Genomic DNA, 19,859 nt, shown 5'->3' with positions numbered 1-19,859 from the left:
TTTCCCTTGGTTAGGTTTGTTATCCTTTTTAATGGTTGGTTTACATAGCTTTATTCTCTTTAGTTGTTGGTTTACATAGCTTTATTCTGCCTTTTATGTAATTATGGAAACATTTAATGCCACAAATTTACCACTGATTATAGATGTGGCCGTGTCCTGTTGATATATAATGTCTTATTATCCTTTCCTAAGTAAATTGTAATTGCAGAGTTGAGTTATTCTTTGACACTTGTGTTAGTCCTGTGAGAAGCAAATGCCATAAAAGAGCTGATGAGCAAGAGATTTACTAAGGAAAAAAAAACAACTGTGAAGGAAAATGGGGAGAGAGCTGGAAGAGATGGAAAGAGCCATCAGACTACAAAATAGTTCTGACTCCAGTGAAAAAGAGAGAAGGTCTTAGACAGCCATTCTAATAGTTTCATTAAGTTCTTTGAACCAAAGTCCCTCATCATAGGAATACTATTCAGACACTCACTGGAAGCAGCCAATGGGAAGTATGATATCCACACATGGTAATATGTATGAAACATAGCAGTCGGGCCCTTGGCCAATTATGCTCCTCCTAGTAGGGGATCTGAGAGGCACATTTCCATGTGAAACACTGGAATTAAACAATAGAATTAAAAGAGGTTTGTTTTTTTTTTAATACAAATTGTCAGATTTTTGTTTCTTTATACTTTTCTTATTAATTTCTACTTTCTGGGCAGTATAGAGTCATGATCTGTACTTTTCCCACTTTGTGGAATAATGTGAGCTCTTTATAGTCACATATCTACTTAGTTGTTGCAAAGGCTGACTGGGCACTGGGAAAGAATGAGTGTTTCTTGCTGTTTGCAAGTTGGATTGCTTGGTATATAAATTGACTAAGTTATACTTTTCATATTTTCCTATATCTTTATTTATATTTTACTTATTTGGCCTTTGTTGGTGACAGAGAAATCATTTAAAATCATTAATATATCATCTCCCTTTATCCTTGTAATTCTATAGCTGTTACTTTTTAGTCAATATATAATGTAAATAAAGGTTCAAACTTCTTCACTGTGCAGTCTACTCTTCATCTGTAAAAATGACCACCTTTGTCTCATTTAACATATTTTGCCTCAAATAACACTTTATCTAACAATATTGTTCTGCTGGCTTTCCTTTTTAAGACTCTTTTACATTTATTTATTTATTCATTTATTTTGAAAGAGAGAGAGTGAAAGAGAGAGCAAAGGAGGGGCAGAGAGAGTGGGAGGGAGGGAGGGAGGGAGAAAGAGAGAGAGAGAGAGAGAGAGAGAGAGAGAGAGTCCCAAGCAGGTTCCATGCTGACAGCACAGACATGGGGCTTGAACTCAAAATGTGAGATCATGACCTGAGCCAAAATCAAGAGTCAGATGTTTAACCAACTGAGCCACCCAGACGCCCCTGGCTTTCTTTTCCTTTGCTTTTGCCAGTGATATATTTGCCTGTTATTTTATTGTTAAGAATTCTGCCTTTAAGTATACCTCCTATAAGGAGCCTGTTTTAAGTGAATCTTCTATAAATAGCCATTCATGTGCTATTGGTTGCCCACCCAACATTTATCTATTCAAACCCTTCTGTTATCCATCTCTTTCTTTTCTAAGAGAACTTAGATTTTGGTGGGTTGGGGGATTGACTCAATGGGTAATAGGCATTAAAGAGGGCACTTGTTGGGATGAGCATTGGGTGTTATATCTAACTGATGAATCACTACATTCTACTCCTGAAATCAGTACTACACTGTATGTTAAGTAACTTGAATTTAAATTAAAAAAACAAAAACAAAAAAACAAAACTTAGATTTTGTTAACTGCCCATTTTCCTCCCTGCGACTGTTTCAGGAGCTGAATTCTGTTTGGCCAAAGCCCATCATGTAGTTTCATTCCCCTAGACAGTGATTAGTTTACGTGTGATTATGTGCTACAGTTCTGTGTCTATTTTCCAAACCAGTCCTTTTACCTAAAGGAACTTCCTCAGTGTTTCTGGATGTGTAGAAGACCCTCTTATCCTAACTTCCAGACCTGGAACTTGTTGTTTCCTATCTTTCTATGCTCTAAAGTCATTTCACCTAAGGAAATTCCTAAGGCCTAATCTTAGGCCACTCATGTGTTTTCCTCAGAGCCCAATTAATTGTACATTTAAACATGTATTCAATAAGTATTTGGTGGATATTTATCATTGGTCAACTGATGTGCACTAAGGTTGTAGTGGTGATCGAGGATACATACCGGCTTACACAGTAATTGGGGGAAAAGTAAAGAAGCAATAAAATTAAACAATTGATAAACCAATATCAATAGCAGCCTTTTGTTATATCATTAGGTAGCCTATTATCAAGATGAATATTATAGACAGCAGAATGGAACACTTCCCTATAAATCTTTCCTTGAAGATAGTTCTGTAACTATTGAATCATTCCTTTAGAAAAGATCATTTTCAAATGCAAATATGCTTTAATTTAGGATCAAGTCTGTTTCTTGGCTCTTTTAGGAATAAAGTATAATTAATTTAAGTGCTAGTGATTTTGTTCACACACACACAAGCTCCCTTTTGTACTTTCATTAGGTAATGCAGCTCTTAGGAAAGATTGAGGCTTCCAGTTCTGAGCAAACCTCAAATTTAAAGATGGTCCAGGGGGATTATCGCCATGAAATGAACCTTTTGGAGTTCAAGTAAGTGAATGGAAGATTTTTAATTCTGTTAAGTACATTCCAAAAGGTTTTGCCTAATGAAAGCATTGGCTTTAAATGAAAATCTATCCCAGGAATTTGAAACTGGCCAAGACATAAAGCAACAAACTGTTAGAGAGAATACTCTACACTAAAGTAATTCATACAATATTCATAATAAAGGAAGTATGAGGGGAGGTGGGTGGGGGGATGTGTGAAAGAGGTGACGGGGATTAAGAAGGGCACTTGTAATGAGCACTGGGCATTATATGTAAGCATTGAATCATTAATTTGTACACATGAAACTAATTACACTGTACGTTAGCTAATTGGAATTTAAATAAAAATTTTTTAAAGAATGGATATTGTCATTCTCTTTGTTTATGTATTGCAACTGAATTGATATACATCCTGACCTTTTCCAAAGAAAAAGGATGATGATAATTTGAACTTATCATCAACTATATGTCTCAGTGTAACACACTTCATTGAATATACATCAATTCCCCAAGACTACCAAATAATTATTAAAACAACTTTGATTTACAAGCTTTCTTTTTAAAATTTCTTCTAAGATTCTCTACCTTCTTTACATTATCCTTTTTTTAAGACCAGTTTCTGTCCTATCTTCACTCAGTTCTCCCCTACGCACAGTAAAAGAGACAAGACTCCACAAACATTCAAATTATTGGCCTCCTTATTCCCCAATCCTCCTTTCTTGTATAAAAGACCACCATTTCCTGGAATCCTGGAACAGGCAAAGGAAAATTCTAGTCTCTTGGATGATACTACCTTACTGCCTCTTCTCTCCTTGTTCTTTTTCCTCTTGGATTTTCCACTTGGGTTTAATGACTTGGTCAAATCCAGTGTTCTGAATATACTCTGCTTGCTCCATTTTCCCCCATCCTTACAGTATTTCATCAAATCTAATTTTTAAGATACCTCCTGATTTCAGAGATGTTAAATTGGGAAATACGTGTGTCCTAGAAACTGATGGAAAACTATACTCATCTCTAAAATTCAAAGAAGTAAATGTCTTGTGTAAAGAGAATATAGCCACTTACTTCATACAATAAAAAAGCATGTCTAGGTACTTAAATTCCAGTACAATGAGGATGCCCAGTAAATATCTGCGTGGTGCTTGGTCTAATCCCATTAGCTTAGAATTAAATAAAGTGTTCCAAGTAGAAGAGTAAACTGTTTCTAGAGGTACACTTTAAGAAATGATTTTCCTGGGGGAGAAAAGGGACTTATAATCTGGAATGGAATACTGGCTTAAATGGATGAAGTACGTTAACAAATAGAAAATCAGGGCACCTAAGTGGCTCAGTTGGTTAAGCATCCAACTTTGGCTCAGGTCATGATCTCACGGATTTGTGAGTTCGAGCCCCGCATGGGGCTCTATGCTGACAGCTCAGAGCCTGAAGCTTGCTTCAGATTCTGTGTCTCCCTCTCTTTCTGCCCTCCCCCACTTGCACCCTCTCTCTCTCTCTTTCTGTCTCAAGAATAAAAATTAAAAATAAATTTAGAAAAAGGGGCGCCTGGGTGGCTCAGTTGGTTAAGCGTCCAACTCTTGGTTTCAGCTCAGGTCATGATCTCGTGGTTCATGAGTCTGAGCTCCGCATCAGGCTCTGCACTTACAGCTCAGAGCCTGCTTGGGATTCTCTCTCTCTCTCCCTCTCTCTCTGCCCCTCCCTTGTTCACGCTCTCTCTCGCTCAAAATAAATAAACGTAAAAAAAATTTTTTTAATGAAATAAAAAGTAACAAAATAAAACAAAGATGAAAAAAAGTTCTCCATCTCAGCTTCCTTAAAGTAACCAATGCTAACACCAGAGATATGTCCTCCCACACTGTCCTCCTTGTTAATACAAATATCTAACAGAAAAAGGATGTTTATATATATTTTATGTATCATACACTATTTGTATAGAAAGAACATGGCTTTTTAAAATACAACCTATACACATTACTCAATAATTTGCTTTTTTATAGTGCATTGTAATCATCTCTCTAGATCAGTGAGTATTATTCTAACATTAGTTTAATAGTTGTGTAATATTTTAACTTACAGATGTGCTATAGCTAATTCAATCACTTATTATATTGATTCTTTCCAGTTTACAGCTATCCCAAACAAACCCCAAAATTATTGTGTGTATATATCTTTAAATATCCTTAAATTTAGATGTTATTTCTACCGGCAAGATTCCTAGGTCAAAGAGTTCATTTATTAATTTTTATAAATTTATTATTATTATTTTTTTAATGTAGCAACGCCCACTTCCACCAGCAATATATGAGAAGACCTTTCTCTACATTCTTATCAACACTGGATGTTCTTTTTAATATGTGCCAGTTCAAGGATGAAGATTGAATGTTTTGTTTCTATTTGCTTTCCCTTCACCATTTGAATTTCCTTTTCTGTGAATTACCCATTCTTATCATTTGTCAAAGTTTATATCATGACTTTCCTCATATTCTTATCAATTTGTAGGATTCCTTCACATTAGAGATATTAACACTTTGACTGAGATATTTATTACAAATATATTTTCTTCAAAGAGAAAGTAAGGCAAATAGGGCTCTCTTTTTTTTCTTTTCCATTCAGAGCATTTCTCCAATTAAAATAGATGGGGTATAGTATTTGCTTTTCCTTTTTTAAGAAACTACTGTCTCTGAGAAAAGGGATTTAAAAAAATTTAATAGCATTCAAAAATGTGTTTAATTGGACAGTGTTACCATTTAGAAACTTTAACAATTTCAAGTTTAATGGCCAATTAAATTTATGTCTTATATACAACTTAAAAGCCCCAATACTGTCTGTGGTTTTCTAGTGAATTCCTAGGACTTTGGCATTCAACACTAGACCTAACAAAGGAGATGCACAGGCTCTTCATCTGAACACCAATATGGAGACTCCTTTTTCCAGAAAGGTCTTAGTCACATGTTCAGCTAAATAACTTCCTAAGCTAACCACTTAGTGCTTATAGAGCAAGAGTCTTAGTCATCATAAAATATGGCTATCTTTTTAGGAAGGGTTTAGCAGGGGAAGTACCTATTAGTCACTCCCTAGATAGTTCTTGCTGCTGACAATGTTTAATTGATAGTGATTTATTAGAAAAGAAAAAGTATATGGTCAATGAAGTAAATGCATAGACTCAAATCTTGCCATACAGCTTTGAAAATGCTACCACAGTATTATGTTACAAACTATTCAAGTCGAGGATACGTCTCATCCATCTTCGTATTCTCAGCACCCAGCACATTCAGATGCAAATAGCCAATGAATATTTTGAAAATCAATAATGTGTAAGTTGTGTTTTGGAATACTCAAAGACAACATCATAGCCATATACAGTTGGGAGGAAATATACAAATAAGTGAAAAGCTAAACACGAAGTAAAAGTTAAGACAGTGTTAGAGGAAATAGATCAGTAGACAGAAATAAGAAATGTACTAATTGTTATTTCTGAATGTCTACCAATCCCTAAGTGACCAAGATATTCAGGTGCGTCCGTCTCTGCAGTGTAAGTCTTCTCCCCATTTTAATGATGAGAAAACACAATCATAGAAATTAAATACTTTGCCCAAAGTCACATCACTAGAAAATATCTGACTCCAAACCTCAGGTTGTTTTGTCAATCTATGACACCTCCATCTCACAACTCCAGCCATTAGTAAGCTAATTGTACTACAGAAATTTAGGGAATGGGAAGATCACATCTGCTTGAAACTATGAAGGTAAGAAGCTATGAAGGTATTGGGATTTAAGCTCAAGTACAATATGTAACAACAAGCAAAAAGCTTCCTATCAGAATGGAGTTGGAGTTGCTCTTTACTTGCGTCATTAGGACATAAAGAAGAAGTTGAAGTAGATAGGCACAAACTTAGTAGAAATAATTTTCTTAGAATTAATTTCTTTCTTCTGACATGAAATTTAAAATCTTAGGTTCAGTCTCCAAAACTGACTTGGTTAAAGCCACTATCTGAATTCTTGAGAGCCTATTAAGAGTAACATTTTTCAAGAAATCAAACTTTTCATGTCTTCTGGAAAAGTTCAATTGATTATTAAATGCAAGACAATGAGTTTGAGACTTAAGAGAACTGGTTAAAAAAAAAAAAAAAAAAGCCCCAGATTGGAGCTATGTCCTCATTTATGTATGTCAACCATAACCACAGCGGTCACTAGGATGACTGTTGCAAGCCCTACACTCTGTCCTCACCATTCATGTTCATCACAGCCATCTGCTGTGTCTATGACTCCCCATTAAATTTTATTTTATGCTTTTGTGACTTTCTCCCTTATAATTGCCCTTGGTGTGTATATTAAGTTGATTCCACCAATATAAAATTTTTTTTTAACTGTATCCCACATTATTCTAGTAAGATCTGTGGTCATAACTTAAAAGTCTGACTTTTGTGTTTTTTGAAAAAGAAAATCAGCTATCTATGCTACCTACTTACTTACCTATCTACCTACCTATCTATATCTAACTACATATTTTTAAAAATATTCATTTTTGAAAGAGAGAGAGAAAGTGTGCAAGTGGGGGAGGGGCAGAGAGAGACAGAGACAGAATCTGAAGCAGGCTCCAAGCTGTCAGCACAGAGCCCAATGTGGGGCTGGAACCCACGAACTGTGAGATCATGAGCTGAGTCGAAGTTGGACGCTTAACTGACTGAGCCACCCAGGCACCCTATATCTATCTACATCTGATAGAAATACTACCGTAATTATTGGAATAGAGGATTTGGGAACTAAAATGTGAATGTCATATTTCACCCTGTTGAAATTTTAATTATAAATACTGTAATTCACAGAAAAGTCATTCTCTCATGGAAAGCATGCCCATTATGTTAGGAGAAAGTCTAAGTAAAGGAGACGTATATAAACCTTTATTTTAGCTTCTCTTTTTTTATCTTTCAAGGAGAATGCTTTTTAAAAAATGCTTTCATATTTTCATAAACTACCAGTTCTGACTTTTCATGGTAACCAGTAAAGTCAGTCTCTAATTGCAGGCAAAACCTTATAATAAAATGATCACAGGTAATAACTCATTCTTTATGACTATTTTAATTTCAGAATTCTAATTACTGATATGCACTTCTGGAGATATTACTTGGTCACATTTAATGGTTCCCTGGTTTTCAGAGGGATGTTAATATCACATCAGTAGTAAATGTTCCTATTTACACACACAGTAAAAGTGCATACTGAAGGCTGGATTTCCAATTGCAAAGCTACCTCTTGATTATCTGGGGATTTACTGTCCCTCTTAACAATCACTATTAATTAATATTTCCACCACAGATAGGAAAGACAAGATGAAAATTGAAGATTAGATATCTAAATATCTAAGCAAATGTACAATTTGTTATTTGTGAACAGCTCTAGTAAAGGGTATTAAATGAGAAACAATGAATCATTTATTCAACAACTATTCATCGAGCGCTTTCTAAATTCCAGCCACTGTTCACAGCCATGAACAAAGCAAATTCCTTGCTTTCATGGAGCTTAGATTCTAGTGAAGTAGACAGCACACAAATTGTATATATCACATGGTGATCAGCATTTCGGAAAAAATAAAGTAGGGTAAAGGAATAAGGGAGGGTCAGATGGGGAAAAAGAAATTTTTTTTTAAAGTGTGGTTTTAAAAAGTCCTGGGGCGCCTGGGCGGCTCAGTCAGTTAAACATCAGACTCTTGATTTCTGCTCAGGTCACGATTTTACAGTCGTGAGATCAAGCCCTGAGTCGGGCTCCTTGCTGGGTATGGAGCCTGCTTAAGATTCTCCCTTTGCCCCTCCCCCACTTGTGTGCTTGCATGCTCTCTCTCAAATAAAAATAAAAACAAACCAACAAACAAAGTCAGTCCTATGTTAAGGAGAGAAATGGTGCTTGAAAAGATATCTGAATGAAATGAGGGCAGGAGCCACTGGGTATTCTAAGGAAGAGTGTTCCAGACATAGAAAACAGTTGGCTAAAATGAGGCTGTCCATGTGTCAGTTGGGAACTTATTTGAGATCCATCAGCTGTTAGTCAGTAGCACAGGTGTTTGGAAATCATGATTAGATTAGCAGGAACTGTGGCCGATGGTATCTTCTTGATGTGGAAATACTCACCTGAATCAAGATACGCTTTCTATGTGAAAAGTATCTCTCTCCGTATCAAAACATGTGATAATTCAAAGCGATGAAGATTAGAATTCAGGTATTATACCACAGCTAATACAGCTACTGGAAAATTAACTTTTCCCATTGCTTGATTTCATCATCTAAATTATGGTTTCTCAACGTGGGCACTATTGGCGTTTGGGATGGGTAATTCTTTTCTGTGAGGCTGTTCTGTGCATTGTAGGATGTTTAGCAGTATTTCTGGCGTCTACACACTCCACATGTCAGTAGCACCTCCAAGTTGTGACAACCAAAAATGTCTCCGTACGTTGTTAGAGGGCCACTGCTCTAAATAAAAACTGGAAATGGTCTCATATAATTTGTCTTTTCCAAATACTAGTCCAAACACTTTTTCAAGGAAGCTAGAGACACATACATGCAATATATGTCCAGCATGTCTTAAGCAATTTCCAGTGATAAATACTGCAAAATTATCGAAATATAATTTTTCCTGAAAAATTACAGTATTATAGCAATGATTACTTCAAGCCATCCACATGTTGTAAGTTAGTCTGAATATTTTCAATAATAAACAACATGCAGTACTCCTGCCTGTCTAATATAGTGCCTATTCTAGAAGGGAATTTGAAATTGACATTTTACTACAAGCTAGTCACATGCAGAAAACATACAGAGACCGTTTGCCAGTCCCCATCCTCATCCTTCCTCTTCTCAGACCATATTTCTCAGTCATTCCAGCTATGGATTCTCCTTTTTACTCAAACCTCAGCCATTCTAGAGTGACTTTTCATATTGAAGCTATATGATTCCAATCTTTTCAATCTCTGTAATAACATCCACTTCCATTTTAAAAAAATCATTCATTCTCTGTCATTTAATATTCCTATGGTGCATCATTTTTATGCCAGCGGTCGTTTCCTGCACCTTAGCGTATTATATATCTGTTTTTGCCCCACATGAGTAACTCAGTACCTCTTTAAGCCCTCCCTGAACCCTACTCCCTAAAGAATCCACAGAGACCCACTGGAGGCAAAGGGGACTTTACTGAGGATCTCACCTGAGACAGAAAAGACAACCAAGGACTGTCTCCCATGGGCACTCTGCTTTCCCAAAGTCCTTCTGGGTCTTTCTTCCTGCTCCCTTCCCTACATCCTACCTATGATTTTCTCTGGACCAGCTCCTCCCCCAGCTGGGTAGTGACCTTTGCAGGACAGAGATTCCACCAACTTCCACCCTTAGCCAAATCTGCCCACTGCTAAGAATGATTTGCATACTTTCTACTAATTTTTTACATTAGAAAATGTATTTCATGATGTGATTATCTGTTGCTTAAATTTCAGTGTATGTAAAGTTAGATTAGACAACCAAGTTCTTTTTTCATTTGTTTGTATTGTATGTGGCTGCTTTCCCACTGCAATGGCAGCACTGAGTGGTTAAAGAATTGACTGGTTGCAATGGAGACCATATGGCGCACAAAGCCTAAAATATTTACTATCGACCTTTCATAGAAGAAGTTTGCTGACCCCTACGTACCCCGGAGTGATATCGCCATCCAAGTGGCTTGTCAAGGTGTTTCTTCCACATATACAATGTACCCCAGGCCCTAAGAGGAAACCTGCATGGATGGATGATACATGTGTTTCTGTGTGTCCATGTGTCTGTCTTTGTGTATATGTGTATTTTAAGGTATGCAGAGGGGTGTTGTCAGCAGCCGGGTCGAAGCTTGGGGCAGGGACCCAAAATGTGCTCCCTTGCTCCCTACCTCCCACATCAACCCATAAGTACTTGTTAGACATCTTGAACCTCATCATCTGAAAAACTGCAGTTTGTCAATACTAAATTTTGGTTTTATGTTTAAATTTACTTTATTAAAATATAACTATTTTCCCCCTTAGATTTAATTCAGTTTCAAACAACCTATATGAGGCAGTTGAGAACCATCAAAAATGGACAGAGAAACAGTTCCTCAACTATGAAAAAGACCACCTTGGCTATGTAAATCAATGTCTGAAGCTCCTACAGGAGAAGCTGGTAAGTAAACAGCTCCATAGTCATTGTCTGGATGTTGAAAGTTTCACTAGGACATTCACAGTAACCTTCACTGTGTCAGTAATTAACCTTTTCTGGCACCAGAATGGGAATCCAGAGGCCTGCCTTTTGGTTCTGTGTGCTACTCTCCAACTCCGGGAACCCACACTCCTGAGTGTGCTCTACCCATAATAATCTAAAGAGAGGTGTTTTGTTTTTTTTTTTTAAATACATATTCTCGGTTCCAACCCAGAGCTGAGGTCCCTGGGGCCTCTCCTGGAGATCTGTGCGCCTAGGCAAGCCTCCTGGAGGACACTTAGACACAGTAAAGCCTGAAAACTTCTGCCATAGACAAGCCAGTTTACCTCTCTGAAGATCCATCCGTCAATCAAAGGTTTTCAAAACTTCTTTTCCAGAGGCAACCTCATAGAGAAACTCCCAGCTTTGGGGCAAGACTACCAGGATGGAGGGGAAATCTGTTGATTGCAGGTACCCCTCACTCCAAGCAGTGCATCCAACCAGCTGCTGGCCCCAATGGGAGAGCAACACAGGCCCATCCGTGTCATCAGTGACTGCCAGCCTTGCTGGTGATTCAAATAAGATGTTTCTGGAATTTCGGTAGAGGGGCTTTGGGCAGCTAGGTTTGTAGACAGCTGACAGAGGCAGGAGTCCAAGAGATGTAGATAACCATTCCAGCTTTATCACTGATAAGGCTATTGAAGTCTGTGTGGTCCAACATGCAGCCAACAGGGCCTGCTAGTTCTCTAGGATTTAGACAGACTCATCCACCAGTTATAGGCAGCACTAGGTGACCACAGGGTCACCTGCAGGCAGAAGCTTTCCACCACAAGTAAGAAAGAGGCTGGAATCCACTTCCCCGATGCAGGCAGGGCCAAAAATAGGAGGGGGGCGCCTGGGTGGATCGGTCGGTTGGGCCTCCGACTTTGGCCTAGATCATGGTCTGGTGATTCATGAGTTCCAGCCCCGCGTGGGGCTCGGCGCTGACAGCTCAGAACCAGGAGCCTGCTTCTAGATTCTGTGTCTCCTCCTCTCTCTGCCCCTCCCCTGCTCATGCTCTGTCTCTCTCTGTCTCTCAAAAATAAATAAATGTTAAAAAAATAATAATAAAAAATAGGAGGAACAATGGGGCCAAGTCACTGTCACCCAGTTCCTGCTGGCAAGTTCCCTGTGAGAAGGGTAAGAAGGAGCAGAGAAGCTCCTGAGCCTGGGGCATCCATGAAGTCCCCACCTCACTGCAATTAGAATCATCTGGAGAGTTTTTCAACTAGATAAATTCCTGAGTTCCACTGTGGACCAATTAAATCAGTTTCGTGAGGGGCGGGGTGGTGGTAGTGGTTGTGTGATGGTCCAGGTGATATCAATAGATAACAGAGGTCAAGAATCACTATTCTAGCTGAACTCTGTCCACGTGGAGATACGAAGCTCGAGGGAATAGGAATGTGTAACAGGAACATGACCCAGGAGCTTAAAGCAGTGTCTAAAATGCCTCCCTTCAGGCGCCTGGGTGGCTCAGTCAGTTGAGCGTCTGACTTCGGCTCACGTCATGATCTCACAGTTTGTGAGTTCGAGCCCCGTATAGGGCTCTGTGCTGACAGCTCAGGGCCTAGAGCCTGCTTCGGATTCTGTGTCTCCCTCTCTCTCTGCCCCTCCCCTGCTTCCACTCTGTCTCTCTCTCTCTCTCTCTCAAAAATAAAGATTAAAAAAATAAATAAAATGCCTTCCTTGACCACAATTCTTTAAACACTAGACTGTAATTCCAACTCCTCAAGGCATTTCAGCAAAACCACAGTCCTTTCTTTTCTTTTTCCTATCACATGCAGAATTCTAGAAACTGCAAACAAGGTCAAGCAAAGGGATGAACTCTCACACGTGTGAACACAGTTTTAGATACAAAGGAACCTGGTTGGAATTTTCATGTTTAATATGGAAAAGTGAACTTGTTGGGGCGCCTGGGTGGCTCAGTTAGTTAAGTGGCTGACTTTGTCTCAGGTCATGATCTCACGGGTGATGAGTTCGAGCCCTGAGTCAGGCTGTGTGCTGACAGCTCAGAACCTGGAGCCTGTTTCAGATTCTGTGCCTCCTTTTCTCTCTGCCCCTTCACTGCTTATGCTCTCGCTCTCACTCTCAAAAAAAAAAAATAATAATAATAATAATAATAATAAATATTTAAAAAAATAAAATAAATAAAAGTGAACTTGTTAAAAACATTCCTTAAGCTGAAGTACATATCCATCTAAGTTTTCTTTTCTGCAGAATTTTATCTCATGATATCTTTTATAGGAAAAGTCTGAAAATAAAATGGAAGAGAAATTACTGAAGCTTTCAAGCAAATTAGAGAATTTCATTAACACAGAGAAACAGGAAGCAGAACTAAGTACAGTAAAGCATATAGAAAATAAACTGTCCAAAAAGATGAACCAACTGGAAAAGCACATCTGGGGTGAATTAGAGAAAATTCAGACTGAATATCAATCAGGTGAGCAGACACCTTTGATTAAGAACACTAGTTCTTGCTTATCCAATTCCTCAGAGTTGTCTACTTGGAGCTCATGGCCATGGATCAGTCTTGTCATTATTGATATCCTTCCGTATTTAATCTCACTTTTCTAACTATCCCATAGAATGTCAGCGTGCCATTGGAAGGTAGATAAACAAGTTCACATTCTTCATTCAGACTGGGCAGTGTCACAAGCTTGCCAACACTGTGAGGTTGTTTTTGTTTGTTTGTTTTGTTTTTTGTTTTTTTACGGAGATCATAGAATCATAGAATTGTTAGACTTGGAACGTCCTTGAGATCAAGACCTGACTTGTGGTATGTCATGAAATCAGGACTTGAAATCGAATGCCCCTCATTGAACTGCAGGTAATGAGCCTGGACGGATGTCAGACTGGAGACCTGACCTTTACAAGTGAGAGAGAGAGAGATGAATTAACAGAGTCCGGTATAATGACTGCTTTTCTTCTTAAGGAGGCTAATGGCAGCAGTGTCAAGCTGAGCTAACATCAAAGAGGATTAATTTGAAAGGCTCATCTAATTTGTCAAAGGGAAGGACATGGGATAGGAGCTGGGGAGCAGCCATCTGCCTCCAGTCACAATTCTGAGCAAATTACCAGAACCAGAGGTTCCTTTATTAAAGAAAGTCCCAATTCATTTTCCGTCTTCTAGTTCTCAGAAAAATGCCTGCAAATTCTCTCAAATGTTGATCCTGTACAGAGATGCCTTGAAGGTGTCTTGGGAAGATATTATGGTCTCATTCTCCCCGATGCTTGATGCTCGTAGCATATAAGTAAAATTTGCTGCCTGGAAATCTGACCCACACTGCCCCTATCCCCATCTCCCATTGTCAAACCAAAATAATGAATTATCTGGTCAGGAATCACATTCCAAACTTAACTCGCCCTTGTTTTAGGTCCCTGCTTTCTACTTAAATACCAGAGGTTTCATTATATTCATCCCATTAGTATATCCCCAGGATGAGCCAAAGAGGAATTTGCATTCTGCTTTTTTTCTGCATTTTACTAACTGGAAGTTCTAGGAAAGGGGAATTTCAAATTAATGGTGTGCTCTTTTATGACTTTAATAAAAATGTGTTGAGAAATGACTATTTGAAAGGCCCAGTGAATAAGAAATGGGCTGTACCCTAAGAAGCTTGCAGTCTGGTGGGTCTGTGGTCATGAGTGACTAGACCTGCATAAAAGAGAAGGTGCTGGCGGTGGGGGGTGCAGGGGGAACAGCTGGTGGCCACTCCTTAGGTCCCTCAACAGGTCATTTTCTGAGAAGTTTTAAAATCTCACCTGTGTTCTTTATCTTCAATTTGGTAAACAAGGATTAAAAAAGAGATCATCCAAATCTCTTATTAAAGCATACAGAGAGAAGAAAATATTTTAAATTTCTCTCTTGAAATATAGAATTATTTAGTTATGCAATATATTTGGGCAAGGAGAAGGAGAGGAATCGAATTAAAATTTCCCGATGAAGCCAGATACAAGCGGAAACACTATCGCTAATATATCTTCATGATATAGAAGAAATGGGTTATTGTACATTTTTACACTGGTCTTAATGGAATTTAATATGCTTTAAATGATGATCAATTATGGCAGAAGCGCTGATTAGCAACTTTTGTTTAAAAAAAAAATTCCAATGCATTGTTTAATTTCAGTATACCTTTTCTCATATCCTCTTCCAGGATTTAAATCAATCCATGACTCTCTCAGCTCCCTCCAACAAATACAGAAAACAAAGATGGATTTAGAGAAATATAAAGTACAGAAAGACCTAAAGAAATTACAGCGTAAGATAGTGGAACTCCAGGAAGTATAAAACTTTTCTGTCATCTTTTTCACCAGCCAATATAGTGGTTTGCTGGCAGAAGTTGGGAAGAAGTTAATATCTCTGGGATGTTGACTGCTTCTTATACCTCTGTATTTCTTACCACCCTTTTCAGGAAACGAATGTGCCAGAAAACCCAATAAAGCAGAGAAGTTTATGATGTCTTCACTAATTTATTAATGAAAAAGTTAAGGAATTTTTTACATACATGCCTTTTCATATTTTTATTTGCCTATAGAAAAGAGCATTCAAATAATGTACATATACAAGTGAAATGGGACTGGTGTAAACATAAAACGAGGGCAGGAACTGTGGCAAATTGGACCACTTACCCTGTCTACAAAGGAATAGCCACCATGCAGTCCTGGTTCATCATTAATATGCATATAATCCATTGGTGCCAAGATTTCATTTTTCAAGAGAAACTAGAAATCTGGTTTAATTTATTTATTTTTTTAACGTTTTATTTATTTTTGAGACAGGGAGAGACAGAGCATGAACGGGGAAGGGTCAGAGAGAGGGAGACACAGAATCCGAAACAGGCTCCAGGCTCTGAGCTGTCAGCACAGAGCCCGACGCGAGGCTCGAACTCATGGACCGCGAGATCATGACCTGAGCTGAAGTCGGCTGCTTAACCAACTGAGCCACCCAGGCGCCCCTAGAAATCTGGTTTTATATGAAGCCATTTATAAGCATTAGCAACTAGTTCAGAACAGTTCTTACACTAGGAGGGAATATCTGCGGGACAGATACAACTAGCAGGCTATCAAATTGCAACTTCGAATCCAGAGATTCTTGTCTTCTAACAATCCCAATATTTATAGCAAGTCTAACTTATTCATATTTAAATGATTGATTCATTGTACTCATATCAGAAATATGAGCAAGTAAGAGCTAACTATGCAAAACAAGAAAATACACCAGTTTCCATGAAAAATCATCCAACATAATTTGATCTAGGTGCTAAATTCGGGAGTACTTCAAAAACACAAATTAGTTTCCTATAAAATTAAAATATTTCTAATTTTTCTAGACATATATGTTAAATGTAGAGTCTAGTATTAGGCAATAAAATCATTAAAGGTAAAAATAAGCTATGCATGTCTTATACTGTCTGCTGGAAACAAAGACTATTTCCTTTTTTTTTTAAGTTTATTTTTAGAGAAAGAGTGCATGTACAAGCAGGGAGGGGCAGAGAGAGAGAGAGGGAAAGAGAGAACCCCAAGCAGACTCCACACTGTCAACACAGAGCCTAATGAGGGGCTCTAGCTCATAAAATCATGAGCTGAGCCGAAATCCAGTCAGATGCTTAACTGACTGAGTGCCCAGATACCCCCAAAGACTAATTCTTAATCACAGAGCTTTCTGTAAATCTGGTAAGAGGACCCTTGCTTCAGACTTAGTCTCCTGCCTTGGTTTAGGGAGAAGTGATAACTTTTCCCCTAAGAAAGTACAAACTTACCTTCCAAATAAAATTTTGACCAGTGCCAACCTATTACATGAAACATCTCCATTTATTTTTATTAATTTACACAAAGCATCGTGGACTATATTTCACAGGATTTTCATAGCAGAATTTAAGAGTTTAAAATGCAATAGCAAGTATTCTTTGCAAACAAGTGTCATGCTAAGACATAGGGTCAATACCTCAAGTAATACTAATTAATTCTTATAAGTTGATAAGAAAATAATAATACTGAACAGGCAAGTCACAGAAGAATACAATAATAAATGAAGATATGAAAAGACATTCAACCTATTAAATACAAGTTAAAGGAACCATTTTCATATTGTCATAAATTAAAACAATTGATAATATTGGTTGGCAAGGCTATCGAGAAATGTGCACTCCTATATTATAGGTTAGTGTATAAATTGGTAGAGTGACTAACAGGGCAATTTGGAAACATCTATTAACATTTTAAAATGTATTTATCCTTTGACCCTGAAACTTTAGTATTAGAAATTTATTTTGGAATAAAAAACCTTCCAAAATATGCAAAGATGTATGATGAAGGATGCTCATTACAGCACCATTTGTTATAATAAAGTGAAAACAATACAAATATTAGGAATTGCCTGACTAAATTAATGATATCACTGATAAAAATGCTATCCAACCCTTAAAAAGAACACAAAAAGAGGGGTGCCTGGATGGCTGAGTTGGTTAATTGTCTGACTTTGGATCGGGTCGTGATCTTGAAGTTCATGGTTTGAGTCCCACGTGGGGCTCAGTGCTGACAGCTCAGAGCCTGGAACCTGCTTTGGATTCTGTGTGTGTGTCTCTCTCTGCCCCTCCCCTACTTGTGTTCTGTCTCTATGTCTCTGTCTCTTAAGGATAAATAAACATTAAAAAAAAAAAAAAAGAACACAAAAAGATATCCAAGATTCACTGTTAGGCAAAAAAAAGTAACTTGAAAAGCAATATGGGTATGATCCCACTTATGTCAAAAAATATTTTTAGGGGCACCTGGGTCACTCAGTTGGTTGGATGTCCAACTTCAGTTCGGGTCATGGTCTTGCAGTTTTTGGGTTTGGCCTGTATCAGGCTCTCTGCTGTCAGCACAGAGCCTGCTTGGGATCCTCTGTTCCCTTCTCTCTCTGCCCCTACCCTGCTTGGCGCTCTCTCTCTCTCTCTCTCTCTCAAAAATAAATAAGCATTTAAAAATATATATGTTTTTAAATATGTTAAACAGAATATGCATACTCTCTATGATGCAAAAATGTAGGAATTTACAACAAACTTAGCTGTGAATGGATTATGAAGAACTTTGCTTTCTACATAAGAATTTATTAATGTTTTACATTAATGTTTCCAGTAAAAATATATTTTAAAAACATTCACCACAACAAATACACTACTAGATTGAAAGAGTAATTCTTTGTAGTGAACAAAATAAGTGATTGTAGGAAGGGTTAAATTAGGAATCCAGACAGCCAAGTCATCTCACTCATACCCATTTTTACGCTAGTTTTTTTTTACCTTGTGAGCAAAAATGCTCTAAATTGAAGTTGAAATCATAACTACACTATTATTGTAACGATCCTATAATCAAGCCAAAGGGTTTTCAGAATGGATCTCTCTCACTGGTGGCGACAGGGTAGTACCATGTAGAAATGAATGCAATGCAAGAGGATAGGAGGGGAATCAAGGGGTCTTCTGTAGTATTCTTGCTTGGAATCCCAAGCTGAGGTGTTCACAGGTGTGCATAGATGCTAGATAACCTGAGAGCTATGCCTAGTGAGAAGGTGGATCCAGGTTTTGTAGGGCTTAAAGCTATACAGTTTTGATTTACTATTTTTTTAAAATTTTTTTAATGTTTATTTATTTTTGAGACAGGGAGAGACAGAGCATGAACGGGGGAGGGTCAGAGAGAGGGAGACACAGAATCCGAAACAGGCTCTGGGCTCCGAGCTGCCAGCACAGAGCCCGACGCGGGGCTCGAACTCACAGACTGCAAGATCATGACCTGAGTCGAAGTCGGCGGCTTAACCTACTGAGCCACCCAGGCGCCCCTTGATTTACTATTAATGCCCCATCCTGATGAATTGGCACACAAGTCTATAGGAATATTCCTGAAAGCCATGGCTACCTCAGAGCAGCCGCAACTTACCTCCCTACAGAAGTGACTATGAACAACAGAAACATGTCCCTCTAATCCAATGTTTCCCCAACTCAACTTCTCTTTTGCTGGATCCAGACATGCCCATAGCCCCTCCCGGGGTACCTGACATCAAGGGAAGGGGGAGTTGAGATGATGATCTTAATCACCGGCCTTATTGTAGTTACAGTGTCTCATTTCTTCATATTTTACAACCTTGTAAACACATTTTTAGGGCTAAGTAAGGGAGGCACCCTGGAGCTTAAGAGCCACCGTTTTCAACAAATTCACCTCTGCTCAGGGACCAGTGGAACCCTGGGACTCTTTTCCCTTGCATCTATTTTGCCACGGATCCACGAAGATGACAAGGACGAACAATCCCCCTAGAGAACCTCAGTATACACTTTATTCTCTGTGAAGCAGCAACTCTTAATCCCTTGGGAAATGTCAGACTTCTCTCCCACAAATACAGGAGAATGTTTGAACATCACAGAGTCTGCAATCCAGATCCGCCCTGTGGACCTGGGGCATATGTTAAGTTATCTCTGAGGGTTCTCAATTTAGGCACAAACACCACCTAAACAGGTTTGGATGGCCCAAGGGTACTGCTGCCTCCCAGTGTTTCCTGCCATTTCCTTCCTCTTGTGCAACCTGCTTTTAGGGGTAAAAATGATATGAAATTATTTACACTGAGGACTAAATGGTAATGTTCCAAGTACTTTGCTTGGTGAAGGACAAATGCCTCACCTTATGCTACATGGGTTAACACCTTCTCAGCCCCATGGTGGGGGGACATGCTCACCACCTGATAGGCAGGAGAGCAATAAGGCCCTAGGTCAAAAAAAAAAAAAAAAAAAAAATCCCCAGAGTTCACTGGACATTAGCAGCTTCCCCATCTTCTACAGAAACTTACCAAATGTCTTCTCACTTCTATCGGTATGACAGCAGCAAGTAACACCCAAAAACATCGAGGGAAAACTATAATATATACACGTGCATACATATCTGTGTTTTTACCTTTGGAAGGTAAGGATCTCCAAACCCATGTGAGATACTACTTTTCATAT

The 19,859-nt window shown here is 38.4% G+C and overlaps 1 protein-coding gene across 3 annotated transcripts in view; it reads left to right on the top strand.

The window, feature by feature from the left end:
- FAM81B (family with sequence similarity 81 member B) overlaps positions 1-15,347 on the top strand; it is a 54,914-nt gene extending 39,567 nt beyond the window's left edge. For all 3 annotated transcript variants that reach the window (XM_019428815.2, XM_019428816.2, XM_019428817.2), the window contains 4 exons: positions 2,572-2,678; positions 10,704-10,839; positions 13,138-13,333; positions 15,048-15,347. In XM_019428815.2, the coding sequence (XP_019284360.2) occupies positions 2,572-2,678; positions 10,704-10,839; positions 13,138-13,333; positions 15,048-15,181 (573 nt within the window). In that variant the 3' untranslated portion in view covers positions 15,182-15,347. The remainder of the gene's footprint in view (positions 1-2,571; positions 2,679-10,703; positions 10,840-13,137; positions 13,334-15,047) is intronic.
- Positions 15,348-19,859: the final 4,512 nt, after the last annotated feature.

The sequence above is a fragment of the Panthera pardus genome, unplaced genomic scaffold (genome assembly GCF_024362965.1).
Source record: "Panthera pardus isolate Hobbes unplaced genomic scaffold, ASM2436296v1 HiC_scaffold_2, whole genome shotgun sequence".
NCBI lineage: Eukaryota > Metazoa > Chordata > Mammalia > Carnivora > Felidae > Panthera > Panthera pardus.
This window is presented reverse-complemented; position numbering and strand designations above follow the sequence as displayed.